Source organism: Stomoxys calcitrans, chromosome 5 (genome assembly GCF_963082655.1).
Source record: "Stomoxys calcitrans chromosome 5, idStoCalc2.1, whole genome shotgun sequence".
Lineage (NCBI taxonomy): Eukaryota > Metazoa > Arthropoda > Insecta > Diptera > Muscidae > Stomoxys > Stomoxys calcitrans.
This window is the reverse complement of record NC_081556.1, coordinates 88,974,724-88,996,128: the sequence shown is the minus strand read 5'-3', so window position 1 is coordinate 88,996,128 and position 21,405 is coordinate 88,974,724. Positions and strand designations below refer to the sequence as shown.

At 40.0% G+C, this 21,405-nt stretch overlaps 2 protein-coding genes across 2 annotated transcripts in view; one reads left to right on the top strand and one right to left on the bottom strand.

Moving 5' to 3' along the window:
* Window positions 1-21,405, bottom strand: part of LOC106081672 (O-acyltransferase like protein-like) — a 185,777-nt gene that overhangs the window by 157,444 nt on the left and 6,928 nt on the right. The window lies entirely within an intron of this gene.
* Window positions 1-21,405, top strand: part of LOC106086635 (O-acyltransferase like protein-like) — a 28,562-nt gene that overhangs the window by 3,280 nt on the left and 3,877 nt on the right. The window contains exons 2-9 of the mRNA XM_059369843.1: window positions 861-1,316; window positions 5,220-5,366; window positions 10,746-11,118; window positions 11,181-11,346; window positions 19,226-19,305; window positions 19,372-19,485; window positions 19,550-19,887; window positions 19,950-20,080. Of these exons, the coding sequence (XP_059225826.1) occupies window positions 861-1,316; window positions 5,220-5,366; window positions 10,746-11,118; window positions 11,181-11,346; window positions 19,226-19,305; window positions 19,372-19,485; window positions 19,550-19,887; window positions 19,950-20,080 (1,805 nt within the window). The remainder of the gene's footprint in view (window positions 1-860; window positions 1,317-5,219; window positions 5,367-10,745; window positions 11,119-11,180; window positions 11,347-19,225; window positions 19,306-19,371; window positions 19,486-19,549; window positions 19,888-19,949; window positions 20,081-21,405) is intronic.

The following is a 21,405-nucleotide window of genomic DNA, read 5'->3' as shown; positions in this document are numbered from 1 at the left end:
GAGAGCTATATCAGGTTGTGACCCGATCGAAACCATAATTGACATAGTTGTTGAAAGTCAAAACAAAAGAAAAAACTTCTGGCAAAATTTCAGCCAAATCGGTTAATAATTGCGCCCTCTAGCGGCTAACAAGTGAAGATACGAAATCGGTTTGTATGGGAGCTATATAACGTTATGAACCGGTTAAAGCTATACTTGCCGTAGTTGTAGGAAGTCAAAACAAAACATTTCTTTCGAAATTTCAGCTAAATCTGGTAATAACTGCTCCTTCTAGAGGCATACGAAGTCAAGATCCGATATCGGATTATATGGGAACTTTATCAGGCTATAAACCGATTTAGACCATAGCACAGTTGTTGATGGTCAAAACTTAATTTTTCATGCTTAATTTTAGCCATATCTAGAGGCTTACGAAGGCAAGATCCGAGATCGGTTTATATAGGATCTGTATCAAAACATGGACCGACATAGCCCATTTACAATCCCAACCGACTCACACTAATAAGAAGTATTCATGCAAAACTTCAAGCGCCTAGCTTCATTCCTTCGAAAGTTAGCGTGCTTTGGACAGACGGACGGACAGGGCTAAATCGATTTAGAATGTAAACATGTTCAATAATACTTTGTTTGGTTCTCAGATCAACATTTCGATGTGTTACAAACATAATAACGAAATTAATATACCCCCATCATATGTTGGGTATAAAAAGAGTGGGGATGCACATGAAAAAATTAAAATTTTTGAGACACTACAATTTAAAGGAAAAAGTTCCTCATGTTGCAAACGAAGGCGCAACGGAGCGGCTCAGTTTTAGTTAGTCAACCATAAAAAACATAATGTATTTCCTCATTTATTTCAGCCTCATTGTATAAACAAATTCCTCCACTATTTGCAACTGACGACTACAAGACATGTTTGCAACAGTCAACGGCATCGTTTTGTATGGTTTATGTAGAAATCCAGCCAGATCATAACTCTGACATATGGAGTCGAATCTGGGATCTTCAGAATTCCGAGGGATATCATTATCGTCATGATCAACTGTATCGCGGTGTGTGTACTTCGAATTTTGGAAAAAATTATACAAGTATCACCGTCTACGCCCCATCATGGAATGCCAGTGCAATGGAACCCGAGACGGATAATGTTAAAATGTCCAGAAAGCTCTACAGAATTTCAAGAAAGCAGAAATCCATTTCACATTATGAACAAGAACTGCATAATCACATCTCTTCCGAAATGGAGTCCAAATACAATCTCAGCGTAAAAACCTTTGTGAAATACTGCGACAATCCACGGGAGCCAATTCAGAAAGGTAAATTTATAAAATTATGCAAAACTATTTTTTTATTAAATGTAAGTAAAGGTTAGTAACAAGCATTATTTAGTATACTGATCGACTCAGAATCACGTCCTGATTCGTAAAATACGACTGTCTGTCTTTTTATGGTAAACTGTGCGCAAAGAACAAATAGCATTTTTTTAATGGATTTTTTTGAAATGAGGCACAAATGACATTTGCCTTACTTTGGTTCGTGATAACTTGATTTGTTTTTGATTTTAGAAGTAACGGGTTTTCCCATAAGAGCGTTACAAAAGTTTTTTTTTTAAATAAAACCAGTTTCCATACTTTTGTATAATTCGGGCGGTGCCGACTTTATAATAACCTACACCAACACTAGAGGTACAAATTAGGAGCTATATCTAATTCTGAACCAATTTTGATGGACCTCGGCGGATGTTTTAAGATGGGTCATTAAACAATCCATATCAAATTTCGAGCAAATATGTTCATATGGTTGACAAATGACAATATCATTGCAAATTATCCAAAATCTGACGAACATATATATGGGAGCTACATCTAAATCTAAACGGATTTTGATCAAACTTCTTAGATATTGTGGTAGGCATCGGGGAAAGATGCTATATTGGCCAATAATGCGCTTGCAGTGACCCTAGAAGTGAAAATCGGGCGAAATACATATATGGAAGCTGTATCTAAATCTGAACCGATTTCGAGCAAACTTCTTAGATATTGTAGTAGTCGTAAAGGAGAGCGATGTTCAAAATTTGGGAAGATTTGTCAATAAATGCGCTTGCAATCACTATAGAAATTAAAATCGGTCGATATATATATGGCAGCTATATCTAAATCTGGACCGATTTCTATAAAATTCACCAATAATGTCGAAAGTTATAAGAAAATTTTTCCTGCCAAATTTTGAGAGAATCGGTTAACAAATGACCACTTTATTGTAATATTTCTCAAAATCGGACGAACATATATATGTGGTAGCTATATCTAAACTTAAACCGTTTTCATGCAAACTTCATAGATATAGTGGAAGTCGTTGCAGAAAGAGTTGTACAAAGTTTGGGGAAAATTGGTCGGTAAATAAGCTTCCAATGGTTCTAGGAGTCATAATCGGGAGATATATATATGAGAGCTATATCTCAATCTGAACCGATCTCTATGAAATTCACCAGTTATATCGAGAGTCAGAAGAAAATCCTTCTTGCCAAATTTCGAGAGAATCGGTTGAAAAATTACCATGTTATTGCACAATATACACAATTACTGAAAATCGGGCAAACATATATATGGGAGCTATATCTAAATCTGAACCGATTTTTTCCAATTTCAATAGTCTTCGTCTAAGCCGAAGCCGAAAAACTAGCATGTACCAAATTTGAAGACGATCGGATGAAAACTGCGACCTGTAGTTTGTACACAAATTAACATGGACAGACAGACAAACGAACATAGCTAAATCGAATCAGAAAGTGATTCTGAGTCGATCGGTATACGTATCAATGGGTCTATCTCTCTTCCTTCTGCGTGTTACAAACAAATGCATTAAGTTATAATACTCTGTACCACAGTTATGGTGTAGAGTATAGTAAAAACTGCTGTGGATATCAATGAAATTCTTTATTTCTGTAAAAGTACGTTCGATGATATTATGTATCCAACTCGATTTTTTACGCATGGCCACCGCCGGCACGCTTGCATAAGTCCATACGCTGAACCCAATATTCGACGGTTCTTAAGCATAAATCGGCCTATATTTCGCGTTCGATATTCGCACGTGTTGCATGTCCTCCAATTCCATATCATCCAATTGGGGCCAAAAATATTCTGTTATCATTGAACGGTAGGGATTCCCATTCACAGGTAGGTGCCGGTTTTGATCATCTCGAAAGAAGTACGGCCCAATGACGCCACCAGTCCATAAACCGCACCAAACCGTAATTGTTTTGGGATACAATGGTGACCCATAGAGAATGTGTGGATTGCTATTTAGACATGTCTGACGTCTGTCCCTCTGTCGGTTTATAACACGCTACAGTTTTTAAAAATAGATATTGAGCTGAAACTTTGCACAAATTCTTTTTATCACAGGCAGGTTAAATTCGAAGATGGGCTATATTTTCATAAAAATTACATATATTCCGATCTGACGCTTTAAGGTCTTAGGCCCATTTAAGCCACATTTATTTTACGATTTCGCTGCAATTTGAAGCAGTGAGTTGTGTTCAATATGATCCAAATAGGTCCAAATTTAGATATTGCTGCCATATAGACTGATCTCTTGGGGTCCTGGACCCATATAAGGCGCATATAATATCCGATTTCGCTGAAATTTGGGACAGTTAGTTATGTTTCCCCCCTCAATATTGTTGTTTAATTTGGCTCAGATCAGTCCAGATATGGATATAGCTGCCACATAGACCGAGCTCTCGATTTATGGTCTTGGGCCCATACTATGCGCATATATTGCCCGATTTCGCTGAAATTTAGTATAGCGAGTTGTGTTCCTCCTCCTCGACTTCCCTGTTCAATACGGCCCAGATAGGTCTAAATTTTAATATAGCTGCCATATATACCGATCTCCCGAGTTTAGTTCTTGGGTCAATAAAAGCACATTTATTACTCAAATTTCGCTGAAATTTGACACAGCTGGTTGGTAAAGTCTCTTCTACATTCTCGTTCAATATATTTCAGATCGGTCTTTATTTGGATATAGCTGTCATATACATATATCGATCTCCCGAATTAAGTTCTTAAGCCAATATAAGCTGCATTTTTATACTCTCCACCATAGGATGGGGGGTATACTAATTTCGTTATTCTGTTTGTAACTACTCGAAATATTCGTCTAAGACCCCATAAAGCATATCGCGACATTTTATGTCGATCTAGCCATGTCCGTCCGTCTGTCTGTCGAAAGCACGCTAACCTCCGAGTAAAGCTAGCCGCTTGAAATTTAGCACAAATACTTCTTGTTAGTATAGGTCGGTTGGTATTGTAAATGGGTCATATCGGTCCATGTTTTGATATATCTGCCATATAAACCGATCTTGGGTCTTGACTTCTTGAGCCTCTAGAGTGCGCAATTCTTATCCGATTGGAATGAAATTTTCCACAACGTATTTTATGATATCCAACAACTGAACCAAGTATGGTTCAAATTGATCCATAACCTGATATAGCTGTCATATAAACCGATCTTGGGTCTTGACTTCTTGAGCCTCTAGAGTGCGCAATTCTTATCCGATTGGAAGTATTTTATTATGATATCCAACAACTGTGCCAAGTATGGTTCAAATCGGTACATAACCTGATATAGCTGCCATATAAACAGATCTGGAGACTTGACTTCTCGAGTTTCTAGAGGGCGCAATTCCTATCCGACTTGGCTGAAATTTTGCATGACGTATTCTATTCTTACTCTCAACATCTGTGTCAAATAAGGTTCAAATCGGTTCATAACCTGATATAGCAGCCATATAAACCGATCTGGGATCTTGACTTCTTAAGCCTCTAGAGGTCGCAATTATTAATTTTACTTCTTGAGCACCTAAGGACGCAATTCTTATTCGAATTGGCTGACATTTTACACAGGTCTCCAACATATAATTTAATTGTGGTCCAAACCGGACCATATCTTGATATCGCTCTAATAGCAGAGCAAATCTTTTCTTATATCCTTTTTTTGCCTAAGAAGAGATGCCTGGAAAAGAACTCGACAAATGCGATCCATGGTGGAGGGTATATAAGATTCGGCCCGGCCGAACTTAGCACGCTTTTACTTGTTTAATGATGGTGGTGGGTATCCAAAGTTCGGCCCGTTCCTGTTTTTTTTCTTCTTATAAATCATATCATAAAAAATTTAAGACATAACTAATATATTGCCTACTTAACGATTTACAGACACGGGCTATTTAATCGCTATATATATCATCTTGGGAATCATTGCTCTGAACGTATTCTCAACTCTTTACGATCGCCGCCTAGAATCACATCAAACTGAAGAATCACAAGGAGTTCATTATTTTGGCAGAAATCACAAACCAATAAGTAAGTAATAATCAATTTCACCAGGTTTGTACTTTAACAACGAATTATAATCTATGTTTTTAAGCGTTCTAGTAATACCTCAACAAAAATGTTGTTTTTAGTTTTTAAGTCGACCTACACAAAAAAAATAGTTGAAATACTTTTGGGACACACAAATCTGTTTTATGGGGGGAAATACTATTTGTATACCCTCCACCATAGGATGAGAGTTCAATAACTGCGCAAATCGATACATAACCTGATATAGATGCCATAGATATCCATCTGGGATCTTGACTTCTTGAGCCTCTAGAGGGCGCTGTTATTATCCAATTTGGCTAAAATTTTGAACATCGGCTTTTCCCATGACCTTCAACATACGTGTTAAATATGCTCTGAGTCGATCTATAGCTTGATACAGCTCCCATATAAACTGATCTTCCGATTTTGCTTTTTAAGCCCCTACAAGGTGCAATTCTTATCCAAATGGACTGAAATATTACACAATGACTTCTACAATGTTCAGCATTCAATTCATTTATGGTTCGAATCGGACTACAACTTGATATAGCTCCAATAGCATAACAGTTCTTATTCATTATTCTTTGTTTACCGATAAAGAGATACCGCGCAAAGAACTCGACAGATTATATCCTTGGTGGAGGGTATATAAGATACGGCCCGGCGGAACTTTACACTGCTTTACTTGTTATAGTAACTGTGTAACATTTCTCTTCAAGATTAAACGTTACTCGAAAATTAACCACTTTTTGAAGTAGGTTACGTTCGGTTAGATTGTAAAGAGCGTACGGATACTAATCCGTAATGCCACGATATATATACACCTGCAAGTAATCGGCTTGTTTGGCGCTCTAAAAAGAAACCTCAAAAAAGAAAATCTAAGTCTGGAATTCTGTGCTACTAACTAAATCCCTAATTGTTTACCATACCACGCCTCTGAAACGGTTCATGCCTGGTATTGTGTCCCCACCTAAGTGCCAGTGCCTGTTAGCCGCAAAAGCCGTGCAATGACAAAGGAAATTCTCCAACGTCTCATCATTTTTTCAGCATGCTCTGCTCTTGCTATCACTTGCCGCACCGATTTAGCATAAGTGAGCTCATTATGATATCGAAAGCTATACTGACCTCTTTTTACTTCCTTTCTATAATAGCCTAGGCTATGCACAATAACCCCCAATGATTAAACTCCCAATGCAATAAGTCCTAATGAACTAGGTCCTAAATAAAAACAAAATAAGTACCAACTTAATTCCAAAGGCAAAAATTAAGTACAATATTCCAGTATTGTGGACTTATTTTCTATTTAAGGGACAAAAATGAAATAAGTCAGCTAAATTATGAAACGGTTTCCAAAACTTTTTGACTTATTTTACTGCGCAATAAATCCCAAAATGTATGGAATTTATTTGGGGCTTATTTAAATTGTATGGTCATGCCTCGTTTTCTCACGATCCGGATCTCCCCATAAGATTTTCGTCGTCCTACCGACCGTTACGTTTTTCCCATAGTATTTTATGCACGTTCGTCGCCCACAACCCGAACTGCGTCAGCCCGAAAGGCTTCGGGTAACCAAGTTTATTGAAATCGTCTGCTATTTTATTTCCCTTACTCCGCTATGGCCCGGCAACCAAACAATGCGCATATTGTCATCCTCAGAGAAGGCGTGGATGACCTCCACTTCCTTCAAATACTTTAAGACTGACCTTAACCTGGCCGTTATAGCCCAGTTTACTGTCCGTAAAGATTTTCACACTCGCCGTCCTTGTGTTAACAAACACCACACCACCTCACTCATTCAGAGATCACCTTCATAATTTATGACCCCATAGCAACTATATCGAAATATGATGCGATTTGGACCGAATTCGGCAAGAACATTGAGTGGTCTAATAAGTTCAAGTCGTTGTTAAATTTTGTAGAACAAAATATTGGTCTTTTCGGTAACTATATCCAAATATAAACTGATCTAAACCATAAACGGCACGGATGTTGAAAAGCCTCACATAAGTCACTGTGTCAAATTTCAACGAAATCGGATTATAAATGCGCCTTTTATGAGGCTAAGACTTTGTATCGAGAGATCGATCTATATGGCAGCTATACCCAAATCTGGGCCAAATTGAAAAGGGATGTCGAAGGGCCTAACACAACTCACTGTCCCAAATTTCGGCGAAATCGGTAAATAAATAAGCCTATAATGGGCCCAAAAATTTCAAGCGGATAGCTTTACGCGTTCGACCGCTTTCGTTATTTCGATAGATGCACGGACGGGCGGACATGGCTAGATTGACTTGTCGAGACGAACAAGAATGTATATACTTTATAGGGTCTTAGGTCAATATTTCAAGGTGTTACAAATGGAATGACTAGATAAGTATACCCCCTTCCTATGGTGATGGGTATAAAAACGAATTTGATATCCAATTATAAGGCCAAGTGCTTGGGGGTCGTCTCACTCCATAAACTCCCCCTAAACCAATGGCAATTGGAGCTCAAATAAAAGAATTTGAGCACGATGCTGATATTTTTCCGGGCTAAGCGCCACACTCTACAAATCCCTCAAACTGGACATATTTGTGGACTACGGATATTTCAGTGCACTACTAAGCCAAGAGAATGAAGTAGATCTATCATCCAAACTTTAATGGTCAGTTAGTCTATTATAAACAAAAATCAAAGTGTGTTGGTCTGTCTGTTTGTTTGTTCCGATTTTTTTGAAATTTTCGCAGATTGTGTAGGATGGTCTGGAAGGAATAATAGGCTATACAATTTTTTGACATCGGAGGGGGGGGCGGACCCTCCCCCTTATCGGGACAATATGGGATTCACATGAAAGGTATTTAGGTAGAGTATTAATTTGATAATAAACATTAGGTCCAGGTACCGCCCCGATCCTAAAACACCATCAAATAGGCATATTAGACGATAAAGACAATATAGGACCAAAATAAAAGGAAAGGAAGGAGCAATGGGCTATATAATTTGTTGATATCGGAGGGGCAAAGTCATGACAAAATGCGACTCCAAACCCATAATAGTCATTAAACTCGTTCGCTCGTCGTCTGTGTTTGGCCGGCCCGAATCTTATATACCCTCCACCATGGATCGTATTTGCCATGATTTTTGAACGGTTCCTCTTAAAAGGCAAAACCAAAAAGGGTAATGGCTAAATATTGACTCCTGTTTTCAGATCAGAAATAGATTTATAAGGGAGCGATTCATGCCATCCTAGGTTTGTAGAAGTAATTATGCAAAATTTCCAGGTGATGAAGATGTAAAATCGGGAGATTGGTTTACATGGCTATAGACCGATTCAGACAATACTTAACATAAATAGTCAAAGTCATGACAGAATCGATTCGGATATAGAGCAAAATGTCAGCCAAATCGGACATTAATTGCGGCTAACAGGAGCTCAAGATGTCAAATGTTGCGGTTTAAATGGGAGTTAACTCAGGCTATAGACCGATTGGAACAATACTTGGCACGATTGTTGGAAGTCGTAACAGAGCAATACGAGAAAAATTTTTGATTCTATGAGCTCAAGAAGTCAAGCCGAAGGACCACTTCATATGGAAGGCTATATCCAAATCAGAACCGATATGTTCCATTTGCAATACCCGACGACCTCAATCAATTAGAAATATATCTGCAAAGTTTAGAGCTGCAAGTTATATCAGGTTATGGACCAATTCAGACCGTATCCAGCATATATATATATATATATATATGTATATATATATATATATATATATATATATATATATATATATATATATATATATATATATATATATATATATATATATATATATATATATATATATATATATATATATATAAGGTTATAGAAGAATTCGTTGTATAAAATTTCAGCCAAATCGGATAAGAATTATGCCCTCTAGGGGCTAAAGAAATTAAGATCCAAGATCGGTTTAAATGGGAGCTATATCAGATTGTGCCTCAATTTAGACCATACTTGGAGTAGTTATTGCAATTAAAAAAAAGAATTCATGCGAAATTTCAGCCAAATCGGATAATAATTAAACCATCTATAGGCTCAAAGAGTGTAATCGGGAGATCGGATTATATGGGGGCTGTATTAGGTTTTGAACCGATTTAGACCATACTTAGCACAGTTTTTGGAAAACAAAAATATAAAACACTTCACGCAAAATTTTACACAAATCAGATAATAATTGCGCTCCCTAGAAGCTCAAGAAGTCAAGATACGAGATCGGTTTATATGGCAGCTCTATCACAACATGGACTAATGTAGCCCCATATACAATTCCGCCGTACCGACCCACACTTATAGAAAGTTTTCGTGCAAAATTTCAACCATTTAGCTTTTTTCCTTCGATAGCTGGCGTGCTTTCGACAGACGGGCAGGACTAAATCGACTTAGAATGTCAAGACGATCAAGAATATATGTACTTCATTGGGTCTCAAATCAATATTTCAATGTGTTACAAACCGCATGACGAAATTAGTATACCCCCATGCTATGGTGATCAGGTATGGTCTAGATCAAGCAATCTGTGGTCTAGATCGGAACTTATTTAAATGATATACGGATTTCGAGTCTTGAGCCAATGAAAGGCACATCTGTTACTCGTTATCGATGTACAATAATTTGGTACAAAGATGTCGGACCATCATTTTATATAGCTGTATATAGATCGATATACCAAATTAAGTTCTTAGTTTCATAAAATTCGTATTTCCCATCAGATTTTCTTTAAATTTGTATATAATAAACTTAGTGAAGCCTTCACACCTAATATGGCCTATGAGTTATTCTAACCAAATGACGAAACGTGTCCCATTGTGGTTGATGTGTGTGGTGATCTCTGGCTTTCCTTTACCATTGCATAAGAATCTCCGATCATTGAGCTCGTCTCGGAGGAGAGGAAGGCGAAAGATGTAAAATTAAAACGATCTTCGCCCTAACAGGCAAAAAAACATGGAAAATTAAAAATTCCGTAGAGCTCGGCCGGGATTCGAACCTGTCAACACGGAGCGGCAGCGAGAGCCGTTTCAATTGTCTGGCGTTCGAAGCCGGAAAAGATTAACAGAATCATGGGTATGCCATGAGAGTAGTGTAATTGTGTAGACAAAAAATCTGTCATTACACAAACACGCATTGGGAAAGGAACAGCTTGAAGACAGGGTTGTCGAGAGTGAGTAATGTGATATTTATATCATAGAGAGGCAGGAGAAAGTTAATGCGTTTTTACTTGTTGGGCCCACAATCACAATATATGTATGTTATTCTTTTGGTTTAAGATTAAAACCATTTTTTATGTTATTTCATATTTATAGCCAATAAAATTTTGACATCACATTAAAACTCCTTTTTTTATTTCATATTTACAGCTAATAAAATTTTGACATCATTCTCATTGCATCGCAACTATAATCGTTTAGTTGCTCCAAATAAAAGTCCAGTCGGTAAAGACTTGAGATTTGTCGACGGTGTAAGGACTCTTTTGTCCATTGCTATTGTATTGGAGCATGTTATTTTCGCTCAATTTATGCCCATATCGAATGTCTCCACTGTGGAATACCTATACACGACCACAATCGTGATCTCAAGTTTGCATTTTGTGGTATGCATTGAAATGTTTTTCCTTTTGAGTGGTCTCATGTTGTATTTGAAGTTTGATAAATTGGAATGTATAACCACCACATCAAGTCTGAAGCAATGTATAACCGTTTATGTTCGAATGATGATATCCCGCTATTTAAGGTAGGCATTGGATCTATGTTTTCTGGTACACAGGACTAATACTGGAAGTTTTGTTCTTGCAGATATATCCCATCCGTATTGCTGCTAATAATGTTTTCGTCCAATGTCCTCTTACACCTACAGAATGGGCCCTTTTGGAGGCACATTATCGAGCCGAATGTGAAAATGTGCAGTGACTATTGGTGGTCTAATTTATTTATGACACCCAATTTAAATGTAAACAATTCGGTAAGTTCTATACTAACTTTATTTTCTTATTTAAGGTAAGTATTGAATGTGAACAAATGAGAAAAACACGATATGTTTAGGAACATTACCTAATTTTAAAGCAAAAACTTGAACAGTTTCTTTGATTGCTTATCTTTTTAAATCACATCTGTAAGGTCAAAAATGTTATGTAACTCTTGTATACATATGAAGTGAAAGAGCCGTTGAAAGGATCGGACGTCTTTTCCTTTCGCTCAAAAAAAAATATCTAGAACTCGGAATATGTACTACCTAAAGCTTTCAAGGATAGCAACGATTGGATTATTCACTACGTGGGCGAAATTGAATGATGCCCGTAAGGATAGAACTGACATTCTAACCCCTTTTAAGGAAGCTGGAGAGAATTCAGTCTCCCAAAGAACAGAACACCGCGAAACCGCTGAAAAATAAACATAGCTCGCCGCTTTCAAGAACTCTGGAAGATCAAGCGAGTCTCAAGTGAGTGAGGACTTGAAACTCCAAGCAGTATCCTTCGAATGAAGACAAAGTCGAAACAGGTACAAAGGAAGAAAGTGCACGGCCCCTAAGTCTTCATGGAGGACTGGGACTTCCAAAATGATGTCACAGCCACCTCGGAAGGGGAAGATGGTAGTAGTTGTAGTAGTAGTAGTAGCAGTGTGTGGTACACTAAGGCGGCAGCCCTTGCCGATGAAGGAATTCATCGGGTCAATCCGGTACATACAACCGGCTGTCATGGGATTGGTTAGGGGAAGATGGTAGCTGATAAAGGTAAGGAGCCGCCCCAGTCATCAATATCATCAGTGCTTCCACTGGGATTCAACGAAATCATCAATCTCAAGAGAAGTATCTGGTTAGCGGGCGGATTTTTGAATATGCCTTGAACTCTTAAGAGGGTCTACCCATATGAATTATGAGTTGTGAGCATCGAGGGGACATTTGATGCTGCACTTTGCACTATCTGAATGTATTGATATCGTCAAAAAACTCTTTCAACATATCCAAATTTCTTTGGATGGCGCAAATTTCGATAAGTAGAGATCCTTACATTAAAACATCAGGCAGTGCAGGGATAGGAAACTTAATGTAGCCCAGTAGTTGATGTAGAGACCATCATCAACTTCCAAGAAGCCCATTAACTGGATGATCAATGATTGAGGTCATCCAGATAAACCTCCACCGAAACGAAACGGCTACACGGGCTCTTATGGGAAAAATCAGCAAGGGCAAGATTCATATTGCCTAAATTCAGGAGACGTGGACTACCCGGAACAAAGTTTCTGGACTAAACCATATCAACTACCATTTACTCTATGCTTACACGGGAACACGGCCGAGGGTTTGCCTTATTTGTCGTACAAATTTAAATTATATCTTTCCATAGAGTTGTCAACATTGGATGCAACAGTGCTGAGACAGGGAAACGGTATACCTAGATTAGGTAAGAAAGACAGTCTTTAACTAACTCACTTAGATAATTTTAAGTTCATTGCAATACCACTGTAGCGACAAACCAAGGCCTCTGGTGGGAATCAAACCCACGATCCCCGCACAGGCAATCAGAGCACGTTACCAACTCGGCTACTGGGGCGCTTCCCTCATATCAGGGCATACTTCCCCCATATCAATGAGTGCAGTCCGATTAAAGTTTAAGCTCTTTATTATGCGGAGTCCGAACGGAGTGCCTCATAGCGACACCACTTGGTAGAGAAGTTTTAACTTGGCAGGATACCTCACAAATGCAAAATGTGGCTACTAATCTAAGTTGAAAAAATTTCTGATGTTCACACCGAGGTTAGCACCTCGGGGCATTCAGCGTCAAACTTCTGTGCCACTGTGGCTCCCGGTGGTATACCTGGCAACACTTTATTTGCCTTTTGACACTCCGACACCAGCACTCACGTCGGAGCTGAAACGGCTGGTAAGAAAGGCAAAGCTGACTAGAAATGAGGTACAAATAGGGTGCGGTGTGATCTCTCACATTTCGTGGGGAAGTACCAACATTAACAAGCGGGGTTAAGCCCTTAATAATTGGTTACATCGCTACCCCTTTGTTCATGGGATTAGGAAGGGGGTAATCATATCGATGAGGTTCACGATTGGAGGGTTTCCATGGAGCACTCTTTTTCGAACCATCGCTACATTAGGTTAAGAATAGCACGGCCAGCACCAAATCCGATAAGCTAAGCGAAAACCAACTGGACAAAAGATACTTTAGTCCTTTGTCCGTGCATTGAGGACATTGACGACAAAGTCAACAGGATTACGACTGCGATAGTGGGGTTTTTCGAAAATCAGCCAATGAATCTCCTGGATGACCGGGGAGATTCGCAACATTGTTAAATCGGAGTGGCAAAACGTGCCTCCTGGAAGCTTTTCTGTGAGTAGCTTGACAGTGTTAATGACGCCGCAAAGATGCATACGTTTCTTTCAAACTCTCATGACCAAACTGAAACATTAGTAGACGACATGGCAGTGAAAGCAAAGACAACGGAGGACATGTTGAGGAGGAGACACCGAAATCTTGTAATAATGAGGTTGATCGAATGATTATTATTGTATTACAGAATTTGTAATAAAGGAAGCCTTGAGAAGCTCCCAACCATTTAAGTCACTCGGACCTGATGGAATATTTCCAGCGTTACTACAGAAGTAGGTGCACTACATGGCGCCCCATCTGGCCCCTATTTTGACAGCGTGCCTATGACTTGCACATGCTCCGAAAGCCTAGAAGGAAGCAAGGGTGGTATTTATACCAAAACCCGGCAATGTAAATTATCCGACATCAAAGGCACACAGACCTATAAGCCGTACGTCCTTTCTACTCAAAACCGTGAAACGTATTGTGGATATCATGACAAAGAGAAGGACATCCAGCGAACTACTCAAATACAAACAGTCTGCCTATGTCAACGGAAAATGGGTGGAGACTGCCCTGCACGAGGTTGTGCATAAAATAGAACAATCCTTCGATGACATGACGTACACTCTGGCGGTATGCATTGACATCGAGACACCTTTTAACAATGTGCGGACCGAGACACTGGTCCAATCCTTAAACCAGTAATGGATGGACCGGTCCTTAGAGACTGGTTAAACCTATATATTAATAAGGGAGAAAAAGTAGCACAGGGCATCGCCACTCCTACGAATGATCACCAAAAATAGCTCATTACGGAGGCTGACTGAGGAGGAATTGGAAATCGTTTGCTACGCAAATGATAGTATAATACATACTTCCAAATAGTAGCGATCTCAATGAAGAAAGGCCGAAAGGGTCTTAGAGATGGTATACCACCCCTAAGTCTAGGGGTCTCAATGCAAACCCAGAAAAGACTTAAATCTGCCTGTTCAACAGATGATTTCGATATCTAACCAGGGCAAACACTTATGAGTGATATTGGACAGGAAGCTGAACTGGAAATGTCACATTCGGGAGCATACGGAGAAGGCTTACAAACCTTGGGTACTATCAAGACGATCTGTAGGCACGAAATGGGACCTGAATCCGAAGATAATTCACTGGCTCTACAGAAAAGTGATTAGAACTATACTTACATACGCCTCCTTAAGTTAGGTGGACTGCAATGGAGAAAAGGTGCTATCAATATATTTCCCATGAATATTCCATAAATGAGTGTTGTTCATTTAAAGTTTTAAGCTCAATGACAAGAGGCCTACTTTTATATACCGAGTTCGAACGGCGTGCCACATAGCGACACCACTTAGTAGAGACATGGCTGGATGTCTCAAAATACGAAAATTTTTCTGATATTCACGTGTGAACTTTTTCTCACTGTCATTTGTGAATATCTTTGCGGACAGTAAACTGTTCATCAGGGCAATAACAACCAGGACGGCAAGGTCACGAACAGTCTTTGAGTGTAAGAAGGACATTATCGCCATCTGCGGCCCGGAACCCAAACAATGTGGATCGATGGTACGATTCGCTTCGTTTGGGTTCCGGGGAATGGATGGCTGAATCCACCAACGGAAAAGTAGAAATTGCTCACGCCTTCCTGGGCTTAGGGACGGGAGAGAGGATTATGAGGGCGAGTGTTGCGTGAACCAATTCTCATTAGCGTCAGGAACTAACACGCCACCAACTCCATCACTTCCACCCTCTCCTCGTCGCCGCGGGGCCTACCACAATGTCAAAATATGACTCGGCAACAATGGCTTACTACCTCATCACTAACACCCCCTTCTCCAACCCCACCATCGCTTCACGGTCACACTCACCACCTCTGCTAATACAACAATCACACCCTCGTCACCACAGGTCAACGTGCCCACCCAGAATGGCATTAAATTAATGCAATTCAACTGTAATAGCCTCCGGAATAAGATAACGGACATAACGGTCTTCATGAGCAGGCACGATCCAAGAGACAAAGTTAAACCATAACTCCGAAGTTCACAGCTGTGACGGCTACAACGTCGTACGAAGACACCTCACTCGGCCTGGCTAGAAAACGATCCAACCAGACCAAAGGTTACAGGATGAATGTCTCGAATCGCAGGCGATAGCCATCAATTCAGGTAACACCGAGAAGGAACTATTCTACGTGTACATTTCGCCAGTGTCCTCCTACCGATCCGGCTTTCGCCCTAAAGTTAGAAAATTACTCGTGGGCGAGAACCACATACTCATGGGAAACTTTAACGCTCATCATTGACTTTAGCACTCACGACATTTGAAAGATCAGAGAGGTACGGATCGACAACTCCCCGTTCTGCACCATAAACGACGACGCTCAAACCAGAATTGTGGCAAATTGCTCTAGTTCCCCTGACATTACGATAGTCAGCGCAAATCTGATAGACCTGACGACATGGCGAACGATTATCACCCTCACTTCAGACCACGTTTACATTATCATAAGGCTTCGTCGAACGAATGACTTCATAGTCGCTGAGAGCCAAACATGCGTAAACCAGAAGAAAGCAAACTGGTCAGGTTTCAGGGACCATTCCGATGATAACCGCCTTCTTCAGGTTTTACGCTCTATCATCATGACGAACACCGATCCCGGCCATGGCAGTAAAATTGGCCGAGTAACGTGATTAGCTTCGCCTGACAAACTGTGTCAGCATAAGAATAAGTGAATTTAACGGAGAGAATGCCAGGTTGATAAAAGATCAAGATGACAACCGCCTTCTTCAGGTTTTACGCTCTATCATCATCTGATAGAATACCGATCCCGGCCATGGCAGTAAGATTGGCCGAGTAACGTGATTAGCTTCGCCTGACAAACTCTGTCAACATGAGGATAAGTGAATTTAACGGAAAGATTGCCAGTTTGATAAAAGATCACACGCGGAATAAATGGTTGAAGCAAGTCGAGAGATGCAACAAGACTCTGGTGACAATATATTGTTGTCGACAGTGAGATCACTCAACAGTCTACCACGTCGCATTTGCCTTCAATGGAAAACAGATACCAGATTCGAAACAGTGTGCTAACCATTTTGGTAGACAATTTATCGAGCACCCAACTAGAGATAAAGCAAGAAAGAGCATCCTATGGAAGACCCTGAAACTCCCGTTCGCAACTGAATTACATCTACACAGTATGGAAGGTAATGTTGCAGCCATCAATGCTATGGTTGCTGATAGAATATCGATGCTGCTGCTCAAACAAATTGGGGGAAGTGGGAATGAAATACCTGACGGATACTTTTAATCTGTCCATCTCCACCCTGGTGATTCCAAAGATATGAAAGGTAGGTCAAGTAGTCCCTGTTCTAAAGCCGAGTAAACCTGTGAACCAATGAGAGTCATGCAAGCTAATCTCTCCTGTCACTGTTACAAATGCACTATATGCGATGTACAGTGGGTTATTTGGTATTAAAAACGGAGATCAATTCAGGAAAGCGTCCAATCTTGATGGTCTAGGAATGAAAAATCTTTAAATTTTAAAAAAGTCGGTTCATATTTAGATATAACTCCCATATATATCTTTCACCCGAAATGGGCTTTTTGCTTGTGGTAGACACATTTTTAGTCCGAGCTCTACCAAATTTAGTAACAGATGTACTATTTGATGCCTCAATACGTCAGCCAAATTTCATCAAAATCGATTTAGATTTAGATATAAATCAAAACCGAGGGTATAAAAATGTATATCGGGTGAACGATATATATGGAAAAAATTTATCTTTCATCCGATATACATTTTTATACCCTCCACCATAAGATGGGGGGTCTTGATATTCTATGTTGGTTTAGCCCTGTCCGTCCGTCTGTCGAAAGCACTCTAACTTTCGAAGAAATTTGATGGGAATTTGATGTAGCTACCACATAAAACGATCCCGGATCTTGACTTCTTGAGCCTCTAGAGGGCACAATTCTTATCCGGTTTTTCTGAAATTTAGCATGTAGTGTTTTGTTTTGACTTCCAACAGCTGCGCCTAGTATGGTCCATACCTGACCATAATAATCTGATATAGCTCCCATATAAACCGATCTCGGATCTTGACTTCTTGAGCCGCTAGAGGGTGTAATTATTATCCAATTTTGCTCCATTTTTGTTTTGACTGATTATACTTTTTGAGCCTTCAGATGGGCTCAATTTATATCTGATTTGGCTGAAATTTTGTATAACGGCTTCTTCTATGACCGTGGATATGCTTGTCTGAATCGGTCAATAACCTCATATAACTTCCATATAAACAGCTCTACCGATTTTAATTCTTGAGCCATTATAGGGCGCAATTCCTATCTGATTTGGCTGAAACTTTGCACAATGACTTCTACTTGGGTCTCCAACAGCCAAACAAAGTATGGTCCCAATATGTTCATAACACTATTCACCATCTGGACGACCGATTACACCAGAGAGCTTGAGATACAGATCGACGGATAAACGATCCCAACGGTAAGCAACCCAAAGATCCTGGGAATAATACTCTACAACTGTCTCTCAATGTCGGACCGCGCTACTACGATTTGCAAATGCCAAGGAACAAGAACAGAATTCTCAAATCTTTGGCCGGCAGTACCAAGGAAACGCTGTTGACAACCTTTTAGGCAATCGGGCGACCGGTGATAAACTTGCGGCCCCGGTATTTGTGCACGTGGGTGTGCGAAATACACTCGCGAACCTACAAACCTGTCAAAACGCGGCACCAAACACCATCACAAGATCTTACCAAATGGCGATCACTGTAAACTTCTTTCTAAACAGTTTCTCCTGCGCTGCCCTCAAGAGAACCACCCGAACTTCCGACACTTCACAGTTCCGCTGACAACTGCTTTATAAAAGAAGGGTTTGCAGGATATCCACCAAGTTGCAAATGCAAATTTGTCCATGAACATTTCACTAAAGAACATGGGAAAACTTTTCATATATCAATGGTGAGTACTGTCCAAGTATAGTCCTTAGTGGACGCCCTCCACCCATTGCTGATGACGAGACAGACCTGCTAAGGAGGACCAGAACTACTTTGGCCCAACTGAGACTGAAGTGTAACAGACAAAACTGGTATCGCTCAAAGTTGGACGATTCTATGCATTATGTCTACCCTGAATGCAGCACTGGACTCAGAGACGGCAATTACCTATTTGGATGCCCGGTGAAACTATATAATCTGACTGCAGAGGCAATATGGATCGCTTCAATTAAAGCGGCCAGATTTTTAGAGCTGGATCTGGGGACCATTGCCGAGTCACAATGATCTCAGAGAGAGAAGAAAAGACTAAAAATACAGAAGAAACGAAGAATCAATATGTGTACTTGCAACGTATGGCTACAACAACAACTTAACTGACCATCTAAGAATGTTATGGAAAATTTGCGTCAAATTTTACTACTCCACGCATTTCCAATAAGCCCTATTCCCTTTAATGTTTATTTCAATTTGTTAATTTTTTTTACAGTGTTGGTTGCACACATGGTATATAGGAGCTGATTTTCATCTTTATGGAGTTTTTCTTGGAGTTCTGATTATTTCCACGAGGTAAGTCAAAATAGACCATACAATCACATGAATTGATTCCCATTCCCATTTTCCATTAATTTGTAGATTTCCCCGATTTAAAAGACTTACCTACGGATTAATTGGCATCATTGGAGTCGCCATGCCAAGTATAGTCAGTCATATGAGAAAATTAGGATCGACAAGCACGTGTAAACTGGAGTAAGTTCTTTCATTTCCTTTTAAATCGGTCGAAAATTATCTCCTCTTCGATATATTCCCATAGAGATTTCCGACACATGTATCTGAAAGGCATCGAAACAGGCGAAGCCTTGTACCTTAGTTCCTATAGCAATCTGATTGGATTTTTCATTGGCATATTGTGTGGAGAGTTATATTCGAAGTACCTGAGGCATGACAAATACAAGCAAGTTGTGAGTCGTTATTTGCAATCACTGCCTATGTATGGATGGCTAGTCATTTCTATGATCTGGTATTTGGGTTCAACGCTGATGACCAAAGAGCACTCCATTTGGACTGCTTTGTTTCCCATTTTGCACAAACATTTGTCGGTGGCCATAGTAGCAACCATCATTTTCCTGTTTAACATGTGTAAAAAGCGTGGTAAGTTTGTGTTATTCGAATTTGTCGACTTCATTTATCTAATGATTGATGTGGAATTTCAGGATTTTTCACATGGCCTTATTTTCGATTGCTGGCACGAATTTCATATCAAGTATACCTGTGGCACTTTCCAATTCTGTTTATGATCTATGGAAGTATTAATCAACCATTCAATGTTTCGATTCAGTTCTTGGTAAGATTCAATAATAATCATTTAAAGTCTAAATGAATTGTATCTGGTAAAAAACGGGCAATTCTCCACGGTCCGCGCTCCAGAAGCCTACATGGGATATCTGAGAGCACCACACAGGCTGGAACATTGAGGTCCGATCTGTGTTCATTGCTGTCGCAAGAAGCTTAGCTGCGAGCTACCGAGCGCGTTCACAGGTTGCGGATAGTGGATTGCTCCATACGGAGTAGCTGCAACGGCAGTCGCGGACAATCAGCGGTATCGAGCGGAGAGTCTCAGTGAGAGGCCTGGCGGCACTGGCTCTTGCACAAATACTGAGTGCCTTTGATATTTGATATGACAAGGACTGTTATTGACGCCTTTAAATAACCAATGGTCACCGTGATCCCGCGGCGATCGGTCCTTTGGACCGGAACGAGCTAACTCACGTATGGGAGCTTGGCGAGGATCACCACCTCCACATGAAAATGTGGCTACAACAATAACTAGCGTCTGGCCTGTAGAGGCTTCTGACGAAGAAACCTTGTTTGGAGAACAAGACCATCCTTCTCTGCAAAATATAGGTCCCACATAAAGATAAAATAAAAACAACTAAAAGCGCGCTAAGTTCGCCCAAGCCGTATCTTGGGTCCCCGCCCCCTCGGATTCTGCTAAAAATGTACTGTTGTTATCTCAGTTCGTATTTGAATTATTTTGAAACAATCAAATCGGGTATTGGTTGGGGCTTCTATGTTCTCTAGTAGTCATATCGGGGTATTGGTTTTAAAAGGGCCTACACCTATATATGAACCAATCGGTGTAGCATTAGTTTTGAGTATTGACCTCCAACAAGTGTACTTCAGGTGTCAAATTTTAGCCAAATCAGGCAAAACTTAACGCTTTAAGGAGTCAAATCTGGATATCGGTTTATATAGGATCTATCCATATTTATTAACCTACACTTTCTGCTGTTACAGCAAAATTTTTTGGTGTTTTTACAAACAAATTTCTATGAGTGTTGGTTGGGATTTGGCGTAAGTTGTGGAGGGCAGAGGTGGACCTCATGTACCAAATTTCAGCCAACTCCGAAGAAAACTGAGGCTTCTAGGGGTTCAAGAAGCCCAATTCAAGAAAACGGTTTACATGGGGGCTATATCCAAATCTGAACCAATATGGTCCAACTGCAATCGCCAACGATCTACATAAATAAGAAGTATTTGTACAAAATATCCGGCTTGTTTACGCGTTCGACCGCTATCGTGATTTCGACAGATGGATAGACGGACATGGCGAAATCCATTAGCATACCCCATCCTACGGCGGTGGGTATGAAAAGCTCGTTGTTCTCA